This window comes from Muntiacus reevesi, chromosome 22 (genome assembly GCF_963930625.1).
Source record: "Muntiacus reevesi chromosome 22, mMunRee1.1, whole genome shotgun sequence".
Lineage (NCBI taxonomy): Eukaryota > Metazoa > Chordata > Mammalia > Artiodactyla > Cervidae > Muntiacus > Muntiacus reevesi.
The window spans coordinates 11,920-28,777 of record NC_089270.1 but is presented as its reverse complement, the minus strand read 5'-3'; the positions used below and the strand labels follow the sequence as shown (position 1 = coordinate 28,777).

The following is a 16,858-nucleotide window of genomic DNA, read 5'->3' as shown; positions in this document are numbered from 1 at the left end:
GCTGCACAAGCGTCTTGGGAAGGGTCCATATGTCAGAGTTAATAGACAAAGTCTTCCAAGCAGTCATTGTAAATATGGTCAAAGAACCAAAGGAAACTAGGCAGGTTTCCTTGCCTAGGAAGGTAGTAAAGGCAGGTAGGATGACAGGGTCCCAGCCTTCAGAGATTATCAATAAAGGGTTAGGGGTTAGATGGAAACTCTGAAGGTGAGAAGTATAACTGAAATGAAAAATTTACTATGAAGGCTCAATAGCAGATTTTCAACTGGCAGAAGAATCAGGAAAGACAGATTGATAAAAATTATACAATTATACAATAAACAATTATACAATCTGAGAAATGGAAAATCTTCCAAATTTGATGAGAAACATTAATTTACACATCCAATAAGCTCAGTGAACTCCAAGCTGTACAGATACAAACTACAAGGAGTGAAGTGAAACTAATTAGATTAATGGTTGATTTCTCATCAGAACCACAGAAGCCAGAAGGCAGCAGGACAGCATGTGCAAAGAGCTGAAAGAACCAGAATCTAGCAAAACTACCTTTCAAAAAATCAAGGGGAAATGAAGACATCCCAAGACTAAAAAAGCAAAAAAGACAATTCATTAGTAACAAACTGAGGACTCAAAAAACTAAGCATCATGGCATATGGTCCCATCACTTCATGGTAAATAGATGAGGAAAAAGTGGACTTTATTTTCTTGGGCTCTAAAATCACTGTGGATGGTGATTGCAGCCATGAAATTAAAAAGGAAAGCTATGACAAACCTAGACAGTATATTAAAAAACAAAGACATCACTTTGCCTACAAAGATCCACATAGTCAAACCTACAATTTTTCCAGTAGTCATATATGTATGTGAGAGGTGGACCATAAAGGCTGAGTGCCAAAGAATTGATGCTTTTGAACTGTGGTGCTGGAGATGACCCTTGAGAGTTCCTTGGACTGTAACGAGATCAAATCAGTCAATCCTAAAAGAAACTAACTCTGAACATTCATTGGAAGGACTGATGCTGAAGCTCCAACACTTTGGCCACCTGATGCAAAAAGCCAAATTATCAGAAAAGGCCCTGATGTTTGGAAAGAGTGAAGGCAAAAGGAAAAGAGGGCAGCAGAGGATGAGATAGTTGCATGGCATCACTAAATCAATGGACATGAGTTTGAGCAAACTCAGGGAGATACTGAACAGCAGGGAAGCCTGGTGTACTGCAGTCTGCTGCTGCTGTTAAGTCGCTTCAGTTGTGTCCGACTCTGTGTGACCCTGTAGACGGCAGCCTACCAGGCTCCTCTGTCCCTGGGATTCTCAAGGCAAGAATACTGGAGTGGGTTGCCATTTCTTTCTCCAATGCATGAAAGTGAAAAGTGAAAGTGAAGATGCTCAGTTGTGTCCGACTCATCGCAACCCCATGGACTGTAGCCTACCAGGTTCCTCCATCCATAGGATTTTCCAGGCAAGAGTACTGGAGTGGGTTGCCATTTCCTTCTCTGTACTGCAGTCTATGGGGTCACAAAGAGTGGGACGTAATTTAGCGACTGAACAACAATTTAAACCTGCCTTACAAGAAATACTAAAGGAAGTTCTTCACACTGAAAGCTAGTGACTCCAGATGGTAATCTGGATCCACTTTAAAGGTAATTATATAGTTATAAAAGATAGCATAAAATGTATTTTTCTCTTAAATTCCAAAACAATTATATAGAACTATAGGTATGCATGTATCAAACCACATATATATATTGTCAGCCTACAACATATAGAAATGGCATGTATCTGACAAACAGCAGAGCAGAGGTGAGTAGAAGCAAAGTTCTAGTGGAGAAAGAAATGACACGGTAAGAAAATACATGTCCACACAAAAACTTGTTCAGAATCATTCTTAGTGGAATGAAATGTTTCCACTTTGTGGAAACAACCCAAACATCTATCAATTGATGGATGGATAAACAAATGTAGAACACATACACAATGGAATATTACTCGGAGAAAAACCACAAAGGAATGAAGTCCTGACACCTGCTACAGGATGAAGAACCCTGAAAGCATCACACTAGTAAAAGAAGCTGGTCACACAGGACCATTTATTGTTGTCGCTTTGTTCAGTTGCCAAGTGGTGTCCGATTCTTTGTGGCCCCAAGGACTGCAGCGCACAAGGCTTACCTGTCCCTCACCATTTCCCGGAGTTTGCCCAAGATCATGTCCATTGAATTGGTGATGCCATCAAATCATCTCATCCTCTGTTACACCTTTCTCCTGCCCTCAATCTTTCCCAGCATCAGGGTCTTTTCCAGTTAGCTGGCTCATCACATCAGGTGACCAAAGTATTGGAGTTTCAGCATCAGTCCTTCCAATGAATATTCAGGGTTGATTTCCTTTAAGATTGACTGGTTTGATCTTCTTGCAGTCCAAGGGACTCTCAAGAGTCTTCTGCAGCACCACGGTCACCTAAGACCATTTATTACATGGCTCTATTTGTATGGACTGTCCAGAAAAGGCAAATCTGTAGAGACAGGAAGATTAGTGGTTGCTGGTGGCTGAGGATGGGGATGATACTGGGTTGGAGGAAGTGGAGGTGACCGGTAAAGAGGCGATGCTATACCCCAAACTGACACTAACGATGGCTAACCGACTCTGAGTGAGCTGAATGGCAGGTGTGGAGTCCTGGCTCAAAAAGTAAGCTCGATGAGAACACAGACTGTAACCGCTCTCAAAGCAAACAAGTCAACAAAACTAGGAAGAGCCTCCTGTGCGCGGTCCATGCAGTCAGGCCCCAGGCACAGCCGCCCTGGCCCTTCCTAAAGATGTGTCAGGCCTCCCAGCGAGGACATCCTTGAATGCCCATCTGAGCCATGAGACATCAGCAGTTAAGTTAAAAATCACCCTAAGGTCCCTATGGTATTAATGCCAACAGGCCAGCCCAGCTGTCCCTGCTCTTCCAGACTACAAGCGCCCTGTCTGCAGTGCCAGCACAGCGCCCCGCTGACTGCGGGTGCTCAGTGTCCTCTGCGGGGTGGGTAGACAGACGGATGGAGAGGGTGCATCCGGCCCGGGGCTCTCCTGAGACATACGAGCCCCACAGGACCCTGCTCTGGGTGTGCATGTGTCAGAGGCCAGTGCTCCGGTGGGTACTGTGCACACTCGCGGGAAGGCAGGCTCCAGCTGGGCGCCCAGGAAAGGCTCAGGTTACAAGACCCGATACCTGATGCCTTTGGAGTCAGACATCTAAGAGGAGGTAGTGCTGTAAAAAGACAAAAGGAAACAGCTGGAGCTTCTTCCCCAGCCAGTCCCTGCTCAAGCGGAAGATTCATTGATTCAATATTTCCAGTACCCATTAAACACCAGGCAATGCTGAGGCCCAAGGCATACAGTGATGCATAAAACAGACCTGGCCCTGCCCCATTCTAGCACACAGTGAGAAGACAGACGTACATGAATCACACAGTTCATTCTGTGGTTATAAACCATGATAAGGACGATGGTGGAGTGGAAGAGGGGTGTGAGAGATGACCATAAGAAAGGTGAGACCAAGGATGAGGGTATGAGCAGGCTGAGGGGCTGAGGAGGACGGGTCAGGGCATGTGAGGAAGAGCTTAACACCTGGAGGACGTGTTGGAGAGGTCAGGATATAATGAGGAATGGGGATGTGCCCAGACAAGGCCGTGAGGGAGGCAAGAAGCCTCACGTGGAGTTTTCACTTTATCCGAGGTTCAGCTTCTGAAAGGTGGTGTGTATGGGAGCCTGGGACAGTCTGGCACAGGTGAGGAGCAGGGAGATGCCCAGGTTTCCAACCTGAAGAACTGTGTGAATGGCACCATCTGTTGACAGGGATACAGGGAGGGCCGACTGCAGGTGTCGTTGTCTCATTTGCTCTACTTGTGGGCGATTCAAGAGGACGTCAGTAGGCAGTGGGGCTGACAGTTTGGCGGTTGAGAAAGAGGCACAGCTGGAGGATAAATCCAACAGGTGTGAGCCCATTCATGGCATTTAAAACCATGGAAGAGCATGCGATCATCTCAGGAGTAAATGCAGAATCAAACTGAGGCAGTCCAGAAAAAAGGCTAGGGCAAGGTTGCTGAGCCGGCCAAGAGGACTGGACAGTAGAGTGAGAAGTGGAGGGGACCCAAACAGGTGGATAGTCCCAGGACCAGGGGTCAGCAGAGCCAACGGTACTGAAAAGTATCAGAGAGTCCAGCGTGCAAACAGCTGTAAGCTGACGGCCTGTGTGTCCTAAAGGGAGGTGGCAGGGGTCTCGTGCAGGCCTGTGCTGAATGAGGGGCCGGCCTGGGCTGGAGAGCTGAGGTGTGTCTCAGTGCTGACGACAGGCTCTCAGATAGTCCTACTCTTCACTGGCCTATGACTCTAGCTGACATTGCTACCTATTCAAGATCGTCTCAAATAATAGATTCTTTTTCTTAAGTTTAATTTCTTATGTTTCTCTCAATTCATACATGCAGTTCAGATGTCCCTAAGCCTCTGGCACTTTTTATTATTTAGGTATCAGGCAGTGACATTCATACCACACAAGAAACATAAATTCCAAATCCTGACTGGTCCTTGCCCCATTAATTTCCATTCTCACTATTCAGGGTTTTTCAAATGTACACAGCTTCCAAAAATGGTTTTTAAAATTAAAATCAAAGTATAGAAAACAAAGAAATAAAGTACAGGTTTAAACTGTTAAACATCCAAATCTCACCAGGTTTCCTTTCAAATGCAGAGCTAATTAAGACCAGAGCAGTGTTTACTTCCTCCATGGAAGAGGCTCCATGACCTCCAGCTTCAGACATGCCATGATCACCACAGAGAACCAGCAGACTGGGCAACAGAGTATCTCTCTCCTGTGAGGCAAAGGGAAACATTTCAATTGTACCCAGACTAGGGAGAACACATGATCTTGTTAAGAAACCTACTTCAGATTTCAGCTTTGCTTTGTAAATAGTAGCTCTTTCTAAATGAGTTTTTTTCTAACCTATGAACTTACAGTCAGATTAAAACGTCAAGTAATGTCATAAATAGGGACTTCACTGGCAGTCCAGGGGCTTCCCTGGTGGCTCAGCTGGTAAAGAATTTGCCTGCAATGCAGGAAACCTGGGTTCGATCCCTGGGTTGGGAAGATCCCCTGGAGAAGGGAAAGGCTACCCACTCCAGTATTCTGGCCTGGAGAATTCTGTGGACTGAATAGTCCATGGGGTCGCAAAGTGTTGGACATGACTGAGCGACTTTCACTTTCACTTTCTGGCAGTCCAGTGGTTAGGACTCTGCCCTTCCACTGCAGGGGGCTTGGGTATGATCCATGGTCAGGTAACTGAGATGCCACGCAGGGCCAAAAAAACCCCAAAACTAACAACAGTTATGTCTTAAGTAAGACAAATGGGATTAAACGGAGGTCACAGAGCACAGGACAGTCTTCTTATCTGTCACACACAGCTGCCCTCTACCCTTGGGATGGACCTGATAGGCTCTGAATTGCCCGTGCTGCTTCTTCGCCTGGAACATACCTTCATACGTGGCTTACTGGCATTCCCACCCCCTTCAAGGCTCTGCTCACCACTCACATGTCCTCAAAGACTGCTTTGATCATGCAGTTTAAAATTTTGGCTTTTCTCTCACATGTACACTCTTCCTGCCCTATGTTCTGCTATAGCATTGACTACTGTCTAGGATACCTTTGACTCACTGATTATGCTCCCTGTTTTCCCTCCTGGCTAGAGGCTAAGCTCCTCAACTGTCTGTATAGGAACGGTGACAGAGAAGGCGTTCAGGAGAAATCATCTGGATGAACAGGTGGAGATACTATGAGCCACTCTTTGGCAGGGCCGCTGGGTATTGTGCCCAGCACACGGCATGTGCTGCTGTAGGTGAAGGCTGCCTGAGTGCTGGTGGGCATGAAGCTCACGCAAGGTCACCCGAGCTCACTTTAGAAGCTGCATTTCCTCCAGGAAATACTGGCAGCTTGACATGCTCACCTCCGACAGCAGCGAGGTGTGGACCTTCATCAGGATGCTGTCCATCTCACTGAGCTTCTGCCCGATCAGGGGGCTGCTGGGCCCAGAAACGTGGCCGATGTGGTCCAGCCCGAGGTAGTGCAGGATTAACACATCCCAATCCTGCCTTTTTAGGACTTTATCCAAATGCCTTGTAACATTATCATCCACCTTTAAAGGGAAAAAAGCACGTATCAATAGTTTCCCTAATTTCCCTGGTGTTCACTCTTCAACGAAAAGTGACATGGTTATTTTCAAATCTAGTGGGTTTTTTCTAGGTACTTGGATTTGTGGGAGTTTGCAAAGACCAAAAACAAAACAAACCTCCAAGATAAAAACTGTCTTAAAAAATGTTTGCATTAGATCAATCTTTCATTAATATTTTTTATGTCTCTAAGTTATGAACAGAACATATTATAATTTAAATGCACAAGGGTTGTTCGGACAAAATAATTCTGTAAGATCACTACTGGAGCATAAACTAAAGCTGACCAGATGACCAAGTTCAACAGGTACCAGGTTGTTATGAGGCAACTAAGGGCTAAGGGCAGTTGAGTAAGACAAAACAGTACCCAGAGTTGAAGAAACCAGCGGAGTGAAGCTGAGGGCATCTGTGTGTCCTATAAGAACACTATTCAGGGAGGAAAGAGACACGCATTCAGTGGTTCCCAGTAAAACAGCCCCCGACAGACCCATTAGCCTGGAGAGCCCTAACTCCTCAGATGGCCCTTCTCCCTTCCACTGAACAATCTACCATGAAGAGAAGTACTTCTGAGTGGTCATACACAGGAAGGGCAGTAATTGTTGTATCTATACAGGTCTCCTTCAGTGAAGCAGACACCGCAAAAGGCCAAGCAAACAGACCCATCCAACGCCAGCTCAGACTTGCGGTGCCTCTGCTCCATGGGCCAGCTTTCTCACTGTGGGTCTAATTATGCCTTTTTCCTCTTTGGAGGCTGCACACCCACCACAGGGTCGATGCCTCTTGGGACCAGGCTCACCCAGCACACGTCTGCCCTCATGCTGCCAACCTCACAGAACAGCTGCGAGGCAGGATCCCTGGCAGACCATGGAGGCCTCGGGCTCTGCCATGCACAGATGCTGTCAAAACTCAGGCTGAGGGACTCTTCCTGGGAAGCCCTTCCTGGCTGTTGGTACCCATCAACAGGCATCTATCTGGGCTTAAGGGTCAGAGAACTAAGCTCACACCTGTGTCTGGATTTAAGTTTCTGGCTTGGAGCTAATTATGGGAAGGAACAAGTTTTTTATCTCTCCATACTATTCTTAATGTATTAATAAAAGTCACATACAACGCAATGTTGCCCCTTGCTAAGAACAGGGTACCAGGCTGTCTCATAGGATATATTTTTCTTAAAAACTGACCTCTGTATAATCTGATACAAAAAAAGAGGTTGTTCCATCGTATTCCACAAAATGCTTTGGGAATAATTTCACCCATGTTTCATCTCCATAAAAGATGATTCTTTTCCCAGCAGCTTTGGCTCGTGTGATCACATTGTCTTCCAGCAACGTGGGAGAATTAAGATTCCTGACGACATCGATGAAGCCAGGGAGGCTCCCTGTCAGCAACGCCTGCAGGAGGGAGCACCCAGGAGTCAGTCCATGGAATCTGCGCATGGTGTCCAAGTGTTGTGTGGTGATCAGGGGTGGAAATGACTTGATGACTAAAGGAGGCAAGCATAAAGCTAAAGCGACCCCAGTACTGAAGGCTGGGTCAATATTAGGACAAATCAGGGCACAGATTCTGGGCAAAACCAGCAAACTAAGTAGTGAAGAACTGACCATATTTCAGTTAATGAGAGAATAAAGGAGGCGGTTGCGGGGTAGCCAGATGATAGCTGTGGTGAAAAAGGCAGCAATGGATGTTAAGAACTGAAGCAAATGTCAAAGGGTGGCAAGAACTTTGTATATTCTCACCTAAGCTTCAGATCTGCCTCATGCAACAAGCAAACTCCTGACCCTAAAATCCAGCAATTCTATTGTCCACCCCTGAGAAAGAATAGCTTCCCACTTACCCAGGGAGGAAAGCAGCCTCTAAACAAGAATTGTCAGGAATTCTCAACAGTAAACTGGCCCAGGGATGCTGGTAGGATACGTTCCCCAACCGCCCCCCCCCCCCACCCCGCCCTGCCACCATCATAATTATTGAAAAATTGGGTGGGTGTAACATGTCCTCACAACTTTCTGATATAGAATTAAGTCAATCACTCCTCCACCCCACCCCTGTACTTGAGCAGAGTCTAAATGGGTCATGGGTCTCTGGGATCTGGAGTGAGTTTGCAACCCATAACACTGGCATCCAGGGTCCTGTGTGATAAAAATTAAAAGGAATCTGGACAATGTGAATAGTGTAACAATTCTGCCAAGACCGCTCTATCAGCAAATTAACAAAAATGAATTAATCTTGGACTTGGAGAGTGAAGAACTTGGCAAATCCTCTCCCCCAACAGCAAAGATAAATCTGGATAAAACTGTCAAGAACAACCACTACAGGACTTTACACAAACTGAAACGTTCTTATTCAAAACGAACTTTCAAATTCCAGTAAGAGCTGTGAGTCACTTGTGGTGTTTTATCATGGGCTGAGGTGACAGAATTCCAGCTGAGCTGTTTAAAATCCTAAAAGATGATGCTGTGAAAGTGCTGCACTCAATATGTCTGCAAATTTGGAAAACTCAGCAGTGGCCACAGGACTGGCAAGGGTCAGCTTTCATTCCAATCCCAAAGAAGGGCAATGCAAACAGTGTTCAAACCACTGTACGACTGTGTTCGTCTCACGTGCTGGCAAGGCCACACTCACAACCCTTCAGGCGAGCCTTCAGCAGCACAGGAACTGAGGACTTCCAGATGTGCAGGCTGGGTTCAGAAAAGGCAGCGGAACCAGAGATCAAATTGCCAACAATCACTAGATCATGGAGAAAAGCAAGGGAATTCCAAAAACAAACAAACCAACAAAAATAAACACAAAAAAACCCATCTACTTCTCCTTTACTGAGTACACAAAATACTTTGACTCTGTGGATCACAACAAACTGTGGAAAATTCCACAGATGAGAGATGCAAGTACGACCTTACTCACCTCCTGAGAAACCTGGACTGGTTCAAAGTTGGGAAAGGAGTACGCTAAGGCCATATACTGTCACCTGCTTATTTAACTTCTATGTAGAGTACATCATGTGAAATGCCCGACTGGATGAATCACAAGCTGGAATCAAGACTGCCAGTAGAAATACCAATAATCTCAGATATGCAGATGATATCACTCTAATGGCAGAAAGTGAAGAGGAACTAAAGAGCCTCTTGATGAGGGTGAGAGAGTGAAAAAGCTGGCTTGAAATTCAACAGTAAAAAAACTAAGATCATGACATCCAGTCCCATCACTTTATGGCAAATAGAAGGGGAAAAACTGTACACAGTGGCAGATTTTATTTTCTTGGGCTCCAAAATCACTGCAGACAGTGATTTTGCCAACAAATGTCCATATAGTCAGAGATGTGGTTTTTCCATTAGTCCTGTATGGATATGAGAATTGTACCATGAAGAAGACTGAGCGCCAAAGAATTGATGCTTTCGAACTGTGGTGCTGGAGAAGACTTCTGAGTGTCCCTTGGACAGAAAGGAGATTAGACCAGTCAATCCTAAAGGAAATCAACCCTGAATATTTGCTGGAGGGACTAATGCTGAAGCGCCAATACTTTGGCCACCTGATGCAAAGAGCCAACTCATTAGAAAAGACTCTGATGCTGGGAAAGATTGAAGGCAAAAGGAGAAGGGGGCAGCAGAGGATGAGATGGTTAGATAGCATCACTGACTCAACAGACATGAATCTGAGCAAACCCTGGGAGATAGTCTAGGACAGATGAGCCTGGTGTGTTGCAGTCCACAGGGTTGAAAAGAGTCGGGCATGACTTAGTGACTTAAAAAACAAGTTCCCCTCTCGCACACTCAGCCAGGAGTACCAGGAGGGGTACCCACCCAATTGGGCGCTCCATCGAAAAGTCCCATGCCAGGGACAAACTGAAAACAGGGAAGGCCAACATCATAGCTCTCTGAGGCTTCAATGCAGTTTGTAGACAGAACAGAAAACTTAGAAATGAAGTCTGGGGCATGGGACAATTGCGGCAGACCTCTGTGAGCTCCCACACATTCCTGGAATCTGGAAGGCTGCATGCATACAGGGGGAGAGTGTACACTCAGGAGAGAACAGAGAGAACTGTTCGGATAACAGAGAGAGCTATCTGTTCCTTCCAGCTGTTTAAGACTTGCTCAGACAGACAGTAAGAGTTAGGGAGATGCATAAACTACCTGAAGATGAGTGTGTGGCCCAAACCATAGACAGGTACCTTTGCAACGGGCAGAGGCCACATCACAGGTGTGTTTAAGCACGACCTCTGACCAGTCACTGGGTCACCACTCAGTCATGCTCACCTGGCTGCCCCTCAGGAAGACTAGCTTTAAAAAACAAAAAAGAGCAGAGACCTCAATGAGTGTACATCTCAGGATCTCATGAGAAACAGACTCTAGAACTGGCTTTACCAAGCCAACAAAACAACAGTGACAACTGCCACCACTCCTGGGATGGGGATCAGAACCCAGAGTTGAGTTGGGAGTTACACAGATGTATATAGTTGTTAAATCTCATCAAATTATTATACTGTACTATATGAAAATTATATCTCAATGAGGCTATGTTTTAAAACTTGATCTTTTCACCCCAAAAATCTGCTCTCTAAAGGCAACCAGTTACTTTGGATGAGTATCTTTTCATCCTTTTGTTCTGTATGCGTATAATCACAAATATATAAAGTACACATTTTATCAAAATGGTAACTACATAAATAATGCCACAACTTGCTTTTTTCACTTAATAACATCACAAACCTCTTTCAGCAGAAAGCATACAGGTATTTCACCTTTTTTTTTTTTTTTTTTAACAGTTACAGTACTCCAGAGTTTGGATGTACAGTATATTTATCCAAGACTGATTTAATGACCACTGCTTTTAAAAACCTTCCAGTTTGGAAGTGCCGTTGGACCTCCGGTGTGAAGGCATAGTGTCGTCTAGGTGAGGCAAAGTGGGGCTTTCCAGAGTGAAACACAGCAAACTGTGAGAATCCATCATGAAAGGGGGTGGCACACATGGGGAATGTGTGCTCTGCTGGATAAAAGACACAGGACGGGGAAATGGGTTTAGACAAGGGTGAAGAGAACAAAGGCAGGACCATGCACCGTGAGGCCTGAGTTAGGAGGCAGACTGTGAGCCGCTGGGGGTTGTCAGGAGTAGAGCAGAGTGGCCTATCTGTTCGGACAGGTTCTGGGTGAAAAGAGGTGCTGGCAAGGATTTTACAGTCCAAGGTTTTACAGGCTGAGATCACAGCAGACTGGACAAGGGTGGGAGTAGTCCAGGCTGAGTCTAACTCAGTCACACAAACAGTGTAAAGAGATCTGTTCACCCCATTTCTTGTGAAGAGTGCTATAATTAACCTTGCAATGTTTACAGTATGCTAGACAGACTGTTTGGTTGCCTTTGATCTGATTACTAGTAGAGTTAAGAATCTTCTCATGTGCTTATGGCCATTTCAATTTCTTCCTATGTAGATTTCTTTATATCCTTTGTCCAGTTGCCACCAGACTGTTGCCTCTGATCAGATCCTTGTTACATATTATGGGATTTACATCTTGTTTGCTGTGTTAACTGTAAATAAGTTTCCTCATTTACCGTCAGTGGACTTCTGTTTACAATGTCTTCCACCACTTATGGTCGAATCTGTCCATTGCTTCCTCTGGGCTTTCATAAGACACTTCCCTCCTCCTCCCACTAGTTTGAGTTCACACTGACATTTTCAAGAAGGGCAGGGACTAGCTGGTATCCCCTTCAACCCAGGACACATGCAGGCAGCAACCAAGTTATAGCTGAGAGCCTAGGAACTTGTGAGTGCCTGTCTGTTAGCTCCTTGGAGGCTTTCTTGGGGCTGCTGTAGTCTTGGGAACAGTAGTTTCTTGTCTTCTGAGAATTAAGGAGGGCTCTGCAGAGACTACTGAAAGAGAATCTGACCTGGTCACATCATTCTGCAATATCACTGTAGAACACATGTGACCAGCAGAGGCTCTGGAAGCAGACAAACACAGGCTTATGCTCGGCTTCTAACATCAGCTGTGAGATTTTTACCACTTCAAGCCCGCTTCCTCACCTGGGAAATGAAGAGAGTGGCACCGACATCACGGAGCCTCATCCTCAGGCTGTGGTCAGAGGGCAGAAAACAGTGCCTGCACCACGGGCATGCTGCAGCCAGTGGTAACTGCTCATTATTACAACTATAAATTCCCCCCAAAGGAAAGGCATTCATAAATTAGTTACAATGTTTTAGAAGGGAGTTATTGTATAATCTTGGCTTCCCTGATAGCTCAGTTGGTAAAGAATCTGCCTGCAATGCAGGAGATCCTGGTTTGATTCCTGGGTTGGGCAGATCCCCTGGAGAAAAGAAAGGCTACGTACTCCAGTATTCTGGCCTAGAGAATTCCACGGACTGTATGGTCCATGGGGTCACAAAGAGTCAGACACGACTGATCTATTTTTACTTTCACTTACTGTATATTCTTAACACAGAATAGAAGTTGAACATGCTACTAGAGACATCAGTCTTGAAATTTTAAAACTGTGTTTCATGACAATTGTATCAGCACCTCCAGATCAACTAAGTCCCTTCCCTAAGTGGAAGCAGGACAGGGGACACACTTTCTAGCGTGTGCCTTACCTGATCCTATCAAATTCCAGAGCTGTAAAATCCTAACTCCAGGATGGAGTTCCTGTATACCAGTTCCTCACTGGTGGAGAATGAGGAGCAAGAACCTACAAGGACCCAACACAAAACACTGGTTTGGTGAAATGAAACAAACTGGAGATAGGAGGACCACAGTGGTCAGTGTGCAGGACTGAACAGAACCTGGAGCAGGCATGCTCACATACTTTTTCTTACAAAACTGCCCAGATTCCTAATAACACTTTTCCTATCAAAATGACGGAGGAATGAGTTCCTTCTACACTTCTGCTGATAGGACAGAGAGAGAATCAATGATCCTGATGGTCATGAGCCTGGATGCCTTTCTTCCAGCTTCCACAGGACTGTTCAGCAGAATGACTCAGCTCACTGAGAAGCTGTTCCTGAGCAACCTGACTACAGGGGGCCTCTGCCACTGCCCATCACTCTTTTCATGTTCTCCTCCTCAATTTCTTCCGTACCACTAACCACTTACTGAAACTCTTCTGACTATTTATTTGTATACTTACATATTTTCTGTCTCCTCAATTAGAAAGTAAGCTTCATGAGTATAGGATAGTTGTTGTCTTGTTCTTCACTGAATCCCTCTTACCTAGAACAGCATGCGATACATAGCAGATGCTCAATAAATACTGCTGAATGAAGGACAAACCACATCCGAAAGTGGCAGAGAGAGTGGGACACTCAAGAAAAAGAGTTTTTCATTAAGATGCAGCATTAACCCCTTCAACTCCAGACTGTTTAACTCATCCAGGAGTCATTTCTTACTAATGCTGCCCCCAAGCTTTAAATCAAAAAGTGACTTCTTCTCAACAAATAATAAGGTGTCACATGATCATCCACAGATGTAAAGCTCAGCTAGAGATTTCTACACCATACTGGCCTGCAGTATATTCACAAACTTTTAAGTGCCTGTCCTTTTCTGATCCCATGTCTTTACTCATCCTTCAGATCCAAGCATGAATGTAATTTCCTCAGACAGGCTTTTCTGAACCACCCCAATCTAAACTGAGCCCCTAGCTGGCACGGAACATCACACCCTGTTCTTTTTGATTATGCATTAATCACATTTTGTAATTGCACATTTACTTATATGTTCATTTCTTTAATGGCTAGGCCTCTCATTACAGACTGAAAGTTCCATGAAGACAGAGATAGTATTTTAAGAAAAAAAGTTTTTGAGCCAATAAAGCTTTACTCTTTTCTTTCTCCATAGTTCTTGAGTAAAGTCTCGCCCACTAGACTGAACACCTGAAGGTGGTTTATACAGTAAAAATAAATATATCTGCTGAGAACAGAGCATGTTGACTTGGTCACTGTATATACTAAAATATTGGATGAGTCATTTAACTTATTTGAGTTTGCTTCCTCATCCATAGAATCAAGAGGTTGAACTAGATAACCCTAGAGGCTCCTCTCAGAATTCTAATTGACTCACTGATGATTAAAAACAGCAGGACAGCAAAGAAGATGGTATTTCTTGGATTAGACTGGCTGAGAAGATCTGGCTCTAAATCTCTTATGCTTCCCATGAAGCATGAGCTCTGGCTACCTGACAGAGGGCATAAATCATGAGTCTCAGTTCCAGTCTATCTGGAAGGCTTCTTCAGCATTCTACTGCCCCCGCCAGGAAGACAGCACCAAAGTAGTTTCCACTCAGCTAAAACTGGGACTCCAAGTAAAAGACAACAGAACATTCTTCTAAAGCTATGAAAGAGCCCAATCATGATCTATAATATATTAAGTCAAACTGTTTACCTTGATTCGAGGCATAGTAACTGTAGGTGGCTTTGCTTCAGCCACAAAACTGAGAGATGATCCCTTTTCCACAAGATAAGTTGTGTAGGGCATAAATTTCACACCCTTTGACCCAAACACAAAATCATCTCTCAAGGCGTCTATCAGCATAATAACAACTTTACTGAAGAGAGGTGGCGGAAGCGCGGTCCAGTTGGAACTGGCTCCTAAAGTGTTTGAAAAAGAAAAAGGAAATTGAATTTTACACACTTTTTTAGTATCCAGGAACTTTATAATCTGGTTTCTCCCTACTTCTCCAGCACATACTCTGTCACATCTACACATCCCGACCCAAAGGAAAGGGCCTGTTCTTGGGAAACAACGCCGGGGTCAGAGGGCGGGTGACAAGTAAGCCCAGGGGCCCCCGTATTAAGGAGAGAACTATCCCCAGCATTGTGGGGTGTATTGACACTGGGGAGTTCCTTCTTGAGAGTCCTACAATGGGATATCAAGGAGCTTGATATAAAACAGCGCTGCAGGAAACGGATGAGCGAGCATTTACAAACTGTCTTTCCATAGTTACCAGCTAGTATTGTGTGGATTTGGTCCAAAACGCGAGTTCTTTTACCTAATATTTATTGCTGGGTATTTGAGGGTTCTACGCAGGGAGGTCTTCACTGGAAAAAACGGGCCCCTGGACGAATGCCACAGAAGAAAACACGAGAGGTCGCAGGAATCTTACCTGCTGTGTCTTACTGAGCAAAAAGAATGCCTGGAACAGGGAGTGGCCCAAACATCTGCTCAGGGAAGGGGGTTGGGGTTCACTGGATGAGTACAGCTGGGGAGAGTCTTACTTTTTAAGGGTACAGAGAGCTTACTTTGCGGTGATCAGGGACGAAGATCTTAGTGGGGCAGGTAGTGGTGCTGGCCACAAAGTTGCTGGATATAGAAAAGGAGGCTGGAGTGGCAAGAAGGGGATCCTAGGAGGTTGGGATGAGAATGGAAGAGACCCCCCGGGAGTCCCGGGAGCAGAACCGCTGGGGGTAGGGTGGCACAGTCGTACCAGCAGAGGGTTCGGGCGCCGGGGACTCTGGTTGCCGCTCCGCTCCGGAAAAGACGGGAGTCGGGAAGAAGCCCCGGAGGAAGAGCGCGACGCCGAGTACCTCGATCACGACACAGCCGGCAGCGAAGGTCCCGGAGCCCAGCCGCATCGTGCCCACCCTCCGCGCCGAGATCCGGATTCCCGGACACCTGGTCACTTCTCGCCTAGGAGGAGAGGCTCTCGCCTCCACCGCCGCCGAGTAGGTGGGAGCCAAAGCACCCGACAGACTAGCTGCGTCGTTTCCGCGTCCGCCGTCGCGCCGGAAATACGCATCAGGAGTCAGCCGCTTCCGGAGAGGCGGCTCCGACTGTACTTCCGGTGCACCTGCCTACAAGGCCCCGCCCCTCGGCCGATTTGTACCGTTTGAGCCGCTCCAGGTTGATGCTGTGGAAGAGCTGCACTCAGCGGGCCAGCAAATGGGGAGAACTCAGCAGTGTCCACAGCGTTGGAAAAGATCAATTTTCATTCAAGAAGGGCTGTGCCAAAGAATGTTCAAACTGTCGCACAGTTGCCCTCATTTCACATGCTAGCAGGGTAATGCTCAAAAATCCTTCAAGCTAGGCTTCAACAGTATGTGAACCGAGAACTTCCAGATGTACAAGCTGGATTTGGAGAAGGCAGAGGAACCATAGATAACATTGCTAACACCCGTTGGATCATAGAAAAAGGAAGGGAAAACATCTGCTTCACTGACTACGCTAAAGCCTTTGACTGTGTGGACCAAACAAACTGTGGAAAATTCTTAAAGAGATGGGATTATCAGACCACCTTACCTGCTTCCTGAGAAATCTGTATGCAAGTAAAGAAGCAACAGTTAGAACCGGACATGAAACAATGAACTGGTTCCAAATTGGGAAAGTGCAGTTCAGTTCAGTCGCTCAGTCATGTCTGAGTCTTTGTGACCCCATGGACTGCAGTATGCCAGGCTTTCCTGTCCATCACCAACTCCCAGAGCTTGCTTAAACTCATGTCCATTGAGTCCGTGATGCCATCCAACCATCTCATCCTCTCTCATCCTCTTCTCCTCCTGCCTTCAGTCTTTCCCAGCATCAGGGACTTTTCCAGTGAGTCATTTCTTCGCATCTGGTGGCCAAAGTATTGGAGCTTCAACTTCAGGATGAGTCCTTCCAAGGAATATTCAGAGTTGATTTCCTTTAGGATTGACTGATTTGATCTCCTTATAGTCCAAGGGACTCTCAAGCGTCTTCAACACCACAGTTCAAAAGCTTCAATT

General features: G+C 45.7%; 1 protein-coding gene across 4 annotated transcripts in view; it reads right to left on the bottom strand.

The window, feature by feature from the left end:
• PIGG (phosphatidylinositol glycan anchor biosynthesis class G (EMM blood group)) overlaps positions 1-15,873 on the bottom strand; it is a 39,211-nt gene extending 23,338 nt beyond the window's left edge. For 2 of the 4 annotated variants that reach the window (XM_065913983.1, XM_065913985.1), the window contains exons 1-5: positions 15,586-15,873; positions 14,544-14,749; positions 7,369-7,578; positions 5,968-6,156; positions 4,698-4,839 (exon numbers count right to left, since the gene is read on the bottom strand). In XM_065913983.1, the coding sequence (XP_065770055.1) occupies positions 4,698-4,839; positions 5,968-6,156; positions 7,369-7,578; positions 14,544-14,749; positions 15,586-15,733 (895 nt within the window). In that variant the 5' untranslated portion in view covers positions 15,734-15,873. Of the gene's footprint in view, positions 1-2,161; positions 2,460-4,697; positions 4,840-5,967; positions 6,157-7,368; positions 7,579-14,543; positions 14,750-15,585 lie in introns of those variants that run through there. The other 2 variants (XM_065913984.1, XM_065913986.1) reach the window with 2 other exon arrangements.
• Between the last annotated feature and the right edge of the window lie 985 nt (positions 15,874-16,858).